Source organism: Mus musculus, chromosome 9, assembly GCF_000001635.26.
Source record: "Mus musculus strain C57BL/6J chromosome 9, GRCm38.p6 C57BL/6J".
Lineage (NCBI taxonomy): Eukaryota > Metazoa > Chordata > Mammalia > Rodentia > Muridae > Mus > Mus musculus.
The window spans coordinates 78311559-78320990 of record NC_000075.6 but is presented as its reverse complement, the minus strand read 5'-3'; the positions used below and the strand labels follow the sequence as shown (position 1 = coordinate 78320990).

The 9432-nt window shown below is 45.7% G+C and overlaps 1 protein-coding gene across 2 annotated transcripts; it reads left to right on the top strand.

The window, feature by feature from the left end:
• The first annotated feature begins 6193 nt into the window (after positions 1-6193).
• Omt2a (oocyte maturation, alpha) lies at positions 6194-9019 on the top strand. 2 transcript variants are annotated; one of them, NM_001164523.1, is made up of 3 exons: positions 6194-6294; positions 7916-8086; positions 8682-9019. In NM_001164523.1, the coding sequence occupies exons 1-3, from the start codon at positions 6255-6257 to the stop codon at positions 8741-8743; spliced, it is 273 nt and encodes a 90-aa protein (NP_001157995.1). In that variant the 5' UTR covers positions 6194-6254; the 3' UTR covers positions 8744-9019. The 2 variants fall into 2 exon arrangements, with proteins under 2 accessions (NP_001157995.1, NP_001104756.1); NM_001111286.2 differs by lacking the exon at positions 6194-6294 and adding an exon at positions 6943-7664.
• The last annotated feature ends 413 nt before the right edge of the window (positions 9020-9432 follow it).

The following is a 9432-nucleotide window of genomic DNA, read 5'->3' as shown; positions in this document are numbered from 1 at the left end:
ATCCAATCTTGGATTCTAAGCAGCACTGCCTGTCCATCTTTGAAGGTCCATTATCTAAGGGCTGTCTTGGTAACTCACAGTAAGTTCCCTCCCTCCTTCAATAGCTCCTCTAGGTAGACCAGGCTCAAGCAGGAATTAATTCTTCACACTTTCCTTCAGATTCTGACCCAGAATCTCACCCTTTGCACCCGGCTGGGCTATTCCTCTAGTGTAATGTTCAGGCCCAGGTGGGAGCTATATGCTTGAATTGTCTTGCCCAGTCTGATCCAAGAAAGACCCTTACCTGAGTTGCCTCTCCATGCTGCCCCTTCAGCCCAGGCTGAAGCCTGATTCATGATCTCCTTTGGTGTGTGTGGTTCAGTTTCTTCATCCCACAACACCCCTGTGGTCCATGCCCAGGCATGAGTAGCATCAGCTCACTCCAACCTGGGACCCTCATCTATCTCTGCCCCTTCAGGCCCAGGGCAGAGCAGCAGCATCTTGCTATTATGATCAGCGTTAAGGACCCTGAACCACCTCCCTGTGCCCTCCATTTATCTCCTTCATGAAAGATACATTCCTGGGCTCTCTTGGTGAGTTTGACTCAGTCTCTTTCTTCCATGCTGCTCCTCCTTCCCTGCGCAGGCATCACTGAGAGCCCAATTTGCTGCTTTTTCAACAAGGCTGTTTTATCCTCTTTTCTGTGTGGCCAACTCATGCAATCTCACATTACTACCAAGATTCCCATGTCACACTGGTTACCACTGAATTGAGATCCACCAGTCTCTTCAGTAACCAACACCGACTATGTAAAGAAATGACCTGTTTACCTCCACTTCACCCGAAATTAAATAAACCTGGGCAACAGCAAAAGCAGAACCATACTTCCAATCCATATATAGTCAGGCTTGAATCTCATAGCCAAAACACAACCAACAAAGTAAACCCATATGCCCAGGTCCCATCAAAAAGCCACAAAAAATTAAGCAACACTAGTACTGTTGTAGTAAAGACCACCAGGTTTGTAGAGATGTTCCCCAATGGGAATTATTTCGATGAAGTTTAGGAAACAGAATTTCAAAGAGAAATTAGAAATATGTTCAAAGAATTTAAGAAGTTCAGAGAGGACATAAGTCAACATCCAAATGAACATAAAGAGACAGAAATAAACTCTTAAAGTAGATTCCAACAGGTCTGGAGAAATGGCTCAGTGGTTAAGAGCACGGGGTGCTCTTCCAGAAGTCCTGAGTTCAATTCCCAGAAACCACATGGTGGCTCACAACCATCTGTAAAGGGATCTGGTGCCCTCTTCTGGCTTGCAGGCATATATGCAGGCAGAACACAACCACTCAATCCTTTTTAAAAAGTAGACTCCAACAAAATACATTTAAATGACTGAGTCAAAATTTGAAGGTAATTCAGGACTTAAAAATTGAAATTAATAAGGAGATAGAAATACAGAAGATAACTAAACTGAAATGGAAATGGGATTGAAAAATTCCAAGACATAGAAAAATTAAAAAACTCAGGAGAAAGTGTTAACAGAAGAATGGTCCAAGAAGAAAATAGAATATGAGGACCTGAAGATGAAGTAGAGGAATTTGACAATTCAGTGAAAGAAACTGATAAACACACACACAACCCAGGAACTTTGGGATACCATGAAAAGGTCAAATCTTTAAATTATAGGCATAGAAAAGAAGAAGAAGAAGAATCATCCAAGGTCAATGGCTTAGACCAGATCTTCAAACAAGGTCATAGAAGAAAATTTCCCCAAGCAAAGGAACAACATGCCAATGCAGGTGCAAGAGGTATGCAGAACACCAAATAGACAGAAACAGAAAGGAAACCCTGATTGAATATTACAGTTAACCACCAAACAGATGAGAACAGAGGGTATTGAAAGCTGCAAGAAAAAAGTCATCAATGCACATTTCAGGGCAAACCCAGCAGAGTAGCACTGACTTCCCAGCGGGAACCTTGAAAACTGAATGAGCTTGAAACGGTGTCCTCCAACTCCTAAAAGACAGAAGATACCTACCCAGAATAATACTTTACCCAGCTAAATTATCTGCCATAGTTTAAAGAGAAAGAAAAAATTTCCATAATATAAAGAGGCTTAAAGGGATTTGTGTGCAATTAAACAGGAAGAGGTCATGAATTTGAGAGAGAGCTGTGGGGCATGGAAGGAGTTGGGGGAGGGGAGAGAATGAGAGAAGATAACATAAATACAGTACTCATGTATGAAGTTCTCAAAGAATAATACAATAAATGTTTTTTAAAAATAGAGTTCAAGCCGGGCGTGGTGGTGCACGCCTTTAATCCCAACACTCGGGAGGCAGAGGCAGGCGGATTTCTGAGTTCAAGGCCAGCCTGGTCTACAGAGTGAGTTCCAGGACAGCCAGGGCTACACAGAGAAACCCTGTCTCGAAAAACCAAAAAAAAAAAAAAAGAGTTCATGTCCATCAAACCAGGCTTACAGAGAATCCCGGAACAGTTTCAGATAGAAGAGGACAACCCAGCTTGGCTGATGAAACCACTGCAGTGTGGACCTCTGCATACTGCCTGTCATTGGTATCTGGACTAAACCACTTGTACCCTTCCCTTCTGCCTTTTGAAGGCAGCCCTCAGGAGGGCCACACAGATGTGGGAGTGCTGAGTTAGGGGCTGGAGAACCCACAGGGAGTCCTGCCAGCAAGTCTGACAAAGCCTTATCTCCTGAGGAATGGAGGGAGGCTGCATGTCAGCCTCTTCCGGGGTCTTCATAAGCCACGATGAACAGGAAGAATGAAGTCCAGGATGTAGAGCTGTAGAAATGTCATCACGTCATATTTGGTACTAATTTAAAAATATAAACAAATACTTGCAAGGGGAAAGCAGAAAACAATATGCTTTCATTCATGAAAGAGCCAAAGTATTCCAGTAAAAATCAGCAGGGACGTGGAGGGAGAACAGTTCATGCATAGCTAGTAATCATATATTTAAATTTTTATGAAATGTGCTTGCCACTTGACTCTCACCCCAGCTTGGGCATTGAGGACGAAAATAAATAAATAAATAAATAAATAAATAAATAAATCCCTGTAACTAGTTGTTGAACTGATGTTTGTGTTTGTGGGAGTTTCTAATGGAAGCATGACATGACAGCTCCTAAGCAGGGTCTCAGCTACTAGAAAGACCCACCAGCAGGCTGGGGAACTGCATCTGCAGAGCTCTCTACTCTGACTGGCACTCAGAGCCACCATGGACCCCTCCTCCCCAGCAACTGCAGTTTGAACAAACCAAACCCAAGACCCCTTGAGAAACTGAGGAGCCTTGTGAAATTCCTCAGCTCCCTGAGTAGGGAGCCCCTCCCTCCTCCAGGTGGCCTCCATGCTTAGTCTTGGCTGTCAGCTTGGCTGCACCTGGGGTCAACTAAAACACAACTGCTGGGCACTCTGTCAGGGGCTTTCTCTTTTCTTCTTAATATTTACTTGTACATGTATGAGTGTTCTGCATTCATATGTGTGCCTTTCATGTGTGTGTCTGGTACCTATAAAGGCCAGAATAGGGTGTCGGATCCCTTGGAACTGGACCCACAGATTGTGAGCCGACATGGGTGCTGGGAATCAAATCTGCATCCTTTGTGAAAGTATCCCTCGATCTTAACAGGAAAGCCATCTCTCCAGCCCCTTCTTGATAAGATTCTGTGAGGGAAGGCCCACCCTAGATGTCGGTGACACCTGTTGGTATCAGCCTGGACAGAAGGACACTGAAGAAGGAAACTTTGCTTCTTTGCCTGCTTTACCTCACTCATGTTGGCAAGTTCACCTGCTCTGTTGCTGTGGCATCCCTTCACTGTTATTAATACCAACTTAATAATTGTGGGATTTCAACACAAACTGAGACAAATAGCTTCCTAGGAATTCTCAAGGCTCCCAGTGACAGACTGGTATTGTTAAGATACTCAGATTTAGGGACTGAACTTGTACTGGATTCTTGCCTCTGAGCATAAGTCAATCACTGCTGGAATACCCAGACCACATCCTGTGAGCCAGTCTCTTAAATATCTTTGAACACACACACACACTCACAAACACACACACACACACACATAATCAATCATAACATCCTGACTAATACAGAAGAGATGTTTCAATACTGAGGAAATTGTCTTAGGGTTTCCACTGTTGGGAAGGGACATCATGACCAAGACAACTCTTACAAAGTACATTTAATTGGGGTTGGCTTGCAGGTTCAGAGGTTCAGTCCATTATCATCATAGTAGGAAGCATGGCAGTGTCCAGGCAGGCATGGTGCTGGAAGAGCTGAGAGTTCAGGGTCATGATCCAGAGGCAGACAGAAGAGGACTGGGTGCAGCTTAAACATAGGACCTCAAAGCCCACCTCCTCAGTAACACACTTCCTCTAACAAGGCCACACCTCCCAATAAAGCCATTCCCTATCTCCAACCATATTCAAGCAAACACATTGTTACCCAACAATATGTCTTTTAAAGTACAGTTGTAGGACAGGAGGCATAACTCAGTGGTAGAGGCCTTGCCTAGTACAAATTTGTTTTCAGGGTGAAATGCCAACTTTGAAGGCCTTGGTATCCAGGCAGTGGGGAGTTAGATGGGAGATCCTTCAAGGAGACCATATGAGCTTACCATGACACCTCAGCCTAAGAGGTGCTTTCCCAGGGTTGTTGGACCCCCCGAGGGATTTGGGTTTGGGGACAACAAGAGGCCCAGTGTTAAGCCACAAATACTTAGTTTGGAACACAACGGAAGTATCTGTACCTCTTCCTGGCAGGGAACTATGTTTCTAGGCATGTGGTTTAAATAGCCAAAGAGGAAGAGAATGCTCTACAAGGGACCCTGTGAGCTAACAAGGGCTTACAGCCCAACTGTGTGATCACTGGGCCTCTACAACAAGTGAGGACAGAGAGTGTCCACCTGGTACCAAGCAATGTGACTTCCAAAGTTTCCCATCAGTATGTGAGGGGTAGGGTCTGGCATACTCTCATAGCCTCCAGATGTCTTCCTGTGTCCTACCACAAGTTCTGTCCTCTTCCACCTCAACCTGAGACACTGGCCTTCACCTCTGGTGACAGGCTTGTCACTAATCCTAGGAGGTTGGTCATGTGGCCCATCAGGAATGAAAAAAGAGTGGGGGAGTGCTTGTCCTACAAGTTGTCACTTCTTACAGGCCAATAGATATTGTCATACCCAGGTTCCAGTCCCAACCTTTGCCTTTGCTGAGGCTGGGTAGGACAACAGTAAAAAATTTCCACCTGGGGGAACTTTTGGCAGTGTGGAAAGAGCAGTGTTGCTCCCTCAACTGGCTCTTCTGTGGAAAATCAAGGTTTGGTGGCTGTGGTTTAATGGTATTTATGAGGTCCACGAGCTGCTCTAGGACTCTGGAATAATTCTCAGTGGGACAGTAACTGACCCTGGACCCTGGCCATGTGGCTGCCACTCCCTGCTCAGTCTCCAAGGCTTACCTGTGGCTTTCTGTGTTCTACACAGATCTTTACCCACAGACTCTGAGGGGTGCTGGCCACCACAGTAGTGACTGCGTGTGGCCCAGGCAGCCTCCTTTGTGGGGATGGCAGTATCAGTAGGCAGGTTCTGGATTGAGATTGATGGAAAGGAGGACAGGAATGGTGACACTGGCTCCTCGGCCTGACTTCATCCATCAATATGTCCATCCAGGCCACCTGTTAACTGCATCCAGGTAAACTGCTGCAGTCTCCTGCTCTCGAGGCCTCACTAGAGGATGTCTGCCCCATGTTAGGGGCTTCTGCATGTGTGTGAGTTGCTTGTGCCAACTCACAAGCATGGGCTTTGAGCAGCAGATTCTTCAAGGATGCAAGGGCCAGTGTGTTTAGACAGTGTGACAGAGACTTCTGTCTCTGTTTGTTTTTTTATTGCTGTGGAGGAACATCATGACAAGTTATGGAAGAAGGGATTATATGAATTACATGTCCCAATCACAGCCCATCTCTAAGAAAAGCCAACTCAGGACACTTGAGTCAGGAATTGAAGTAGTGACCATGAAGGAATGCTGCTCACTAGGTTGCAATGCACAAGCATGGACACCACACACACACACATACACACACACACACACACACACACACACACTTACGCCCCCTATTAACTAATTAACAATTACAATAAAAGCAAAGCATTAAGACTAGAGAGGGGCTGTAGCCACCTGTCTCCATCCTTACTGGATAGAGTTTGCCTGGGGCAAAGAGGAAGCCTTGACTGCTCAGATACCTACAGGCAAATGAATCCAGGCGTACTCATGCCCTGCAACCCTCCAACATGTGAGTTTCCTTGCTCATCCTAATTCTTATTTTCATTTCTTATCTCAAAGACACGTTTATTAAAATAAATACCCAAGATCACACTTGTAATTGGTCAAGCCAGGACTGTGCCCAAGACAGGATTCTGTGAACTACCTCCCTGATTGCTTCCAGCTCTGAAGAATCCTGGCAGAACTCAACTCAGTCTTTCCTGATGGTGTCACAATCCACAGTCCTGTGTTAGGGACTGCAATATCCCACAGCATTTATATCTCAGGCTCTGGAGCATAATACAGACATGGATTCCAATGTATTTACTCCCTTAGGCATGCTAGTGAGGTTGAAAAGCCCAGAACAGCCTACAAGGTAGGGTGATTTGAAAGCATCAGGTTTCTGTATGCCTTTCCATCCCTTGTAGACCCTATCCTGCTCTGAAAGTCTACCAACCATAAGCAGGTGTGGTCAGTGACACAAGAGAGACTAGGGTAGCAATGAGTAGGAAGACACAAGACAGGAACAAGCTGGGAACAGAAAGAGGTCTGACTGAATGTTCTGGGCTAAGAGAAAGAGGCCACGGGAATATCCACCTGTGAGCAAGCAGGCTGGCTCCCTCCAGGTGTCTGCTGTTTTAGGGAATTTAGAATCCCCAAGTAGAGAGAATCCTGCATTCTCATCTCTACTCAGACTTTGGCCCCAAGTTCAGATTCCTTTACCTCAGGGTTTGGGGCATTGGGTTCCTCGTAGGCAGTCTTGATTTCAGCCACTAAGTAGCTAAATGCCTTGAGTGAACCTGAAGTCTGTACCTGGAGTCTACAATGCTAGACCCTGGAGGTTAGGTAGTGTTGAGGCTGCAAGACAGGGCATATTGGAAGAGGAGATGGGCAGTTATGAAGCTATGGGCTCTTTGCGGATAAGAAAATCCTCAGAGGTTGTGTGGGCCTCATAGCTAGCAGCCTCCCCTGACTCCTACTTGTGCTGCCCTTGGTCAGAGAGAGCCATATTTGGCTAGTTCGTTGGCAGAAAATCCCTGCCAATGTGCAAGCTTTGGAGCCTTGAGTAATTGTACAGATCTGAGCCGGCAGGAATGTGTGCAAATGTTTGAAAGAAGAAATGGAGCCCTGACCAATAGGCCAGTGAGCCTGGAACCATAGTGTGCCTTGGGGGTGGGGCTTGGGGGTGGAGAGACAGGAAAGCAGACAGAAGGCAGCATTTAGAAGAAGGTGTAGCCAATCTGAAGATCTTTTGCAGGGAAGGGTGGTGATGTCTTAACTTCAAATGTTATGGGCCCTTATTTGAGATCTACACTCACCTTTCATCTTTCATGGACACTCTGGTATTTACGAAAGTGCACCTGGAATCGTGGGTCTACAAAGGATTGCGTGGTCAGCATGGTGAGAACTTAGACCCTTTGAGAGTAAGCTGGCCAAACATGGTCTGGCAATTGCTACCAAAGTCCCAGAATTTCCTTAATGCAGCATCTCTTAGAAAGATAGAGGAGCCATCAGCTCTGTCTAGGTGGATCCCACACAAGTCCCCTTTTTTCTTTAAGTCTTAAGATTGTCTCTAGTATCTTAATTGTTCTCTTCCTGGGGATTATTGCTGCTGCTGCTGCTGCTGACTAAACATCCTTTTCCATTCCCAGATTCGATTCTTGAACTATTGAAGGAAAATTTGCATCACTACCTTTGTATTGAATTTGATGAGGGTTTAAATGACACAGTCGTGTACATTATTGGATTCAAATTTTTTGCAATGTTTGCAATGTTTGTGATTGTGTCGCTAGCTTGCAATCTCCGGACCAAGCGAAATCGAGGTAAACGGCTTCATGTACCTTGGTACAGGGTATTTTATTCCCTTGTTGGGGGGTGGATCTGAAAAAGTGGCTTTTCCTACCACTTGTGTTCCCCCTAGTTAGTTGCACTGCCTAAGGCCCAGGGCAGAGAGTTCTGAAAACTACCACCCGATCTAACTACTCCAAGGTGTGGGTTCTGGCTTCCGAGGAAGACCAGCACGATGCAGCTGGGAAAGCTGACTGTGTGGTTGACTCAGATGGCGAGGATCTAGTCTGCTTCTGCTTTCCAGGTGTGGCGTTGAGTGCCTAGGTAGCGCCTCTCTAGAGGAACGGATTCTATCCAATGGATCCCTGGTCCATCACTTGGGCTCACCGATTGTGCATTTCAGCTGTGAGCCTGAGGGCCAGAAGCCTCAAGGTCAACCGGGAACTGGTTAAAAATGTTTACCTACCCAGGTACCCTCCCCATTACCACAAGCAGAAACTGGAGAGGCAAGGCATAGCAGCCAGTGTTTAAATAAGCCCTCCAGAAAACTCTGATACAGGCCCAAGTCCAGAATCATTCCTGGAAACTCACCTCTGCAAGCATGTACCTGACCAGCCGCTTTCTCTTTAGCCAGAGCCTGGGCCAGAGGCCTGCAAAGCCCTGTGTGGTGGAACCGGAGGTACTTCATTTAAGAGGACGCCTGTCCAGGACCCGTTGTTCAGATGTCCTTTGCCATAATGTTAACCTTGGAACAGCCTTGCCTGTGGAGAAGCCGGCTTGACCATGATGCCAAGTTCCAGATCTTTTTGTGCCAGGACAGGTGGGGAGGGGGGTTTTACCAGTGTTCTTAACTATACTGTGATTTTTATTATTGCCATGTCCAGCTTTTAAGTGGGGTTTTAACGGTTTTATAATAAATAAAAGTTTCAGGCAGAAGAAAGGACCATGTGTTTGACTTACACAAGGAGAATCTGGTCTGTTGGCTTATTTGTTTGGTTTCTCAAATCAATTTTTAGTTTTGCCTTTGTAAGAACACAAATATTCTTTTTTTGTTTGTTTTTGTTTTTAAAGATTTATTTATTTATTGTATGCTTTAAGTACACTGTAGCTGTCTTCAGACACTCCAGAAGAGGGTGCCAGATCTTGTTACGGATGGTTGTGAGCCACCATATGGTTGCTGGGATTTGAACTCAGGACCTTCAGAAGAGCAGTCAGTGCTCTTAATCGCTGTCCATCTCTCCAGCCCCCAAATATTCTTTATCAGGTAAGATGATGAGATAAAACAGATCTTCATAGAGTCCTTGGGCTCCTCATGGAGTTCAGGGGTATATGTGAGTGTTTTCTGGAGGAGTCAGTCCCTCGTGCCCACTGTGGGAGACCA

Excerpts from the sequence above, each read along its gene's own strand:
- Omt2a (NM_001111286.2), top strand. The coding sequence starts at position 7,595 with ATGGACACTCTGGTATTTACGAAAGTGCACCTGGAATCGTGGGTCTAC. Across the intron at positions 7,665-7,915 it reads AGGATTGCGTGGTCAGCATG|ATTCGATTCTTGAACTATTG; the intron begins GTGAGAACTTAG and ends TTCCATTCCCAG. Across the intron at positions 8,087-8,681 it reads CCGGACCAAGCGAAATCGAG|CCAGAGCCTGGGCCAGAGGC; the intron begins GTAAACGGCTTC and ends CTTTCTCTTTAG.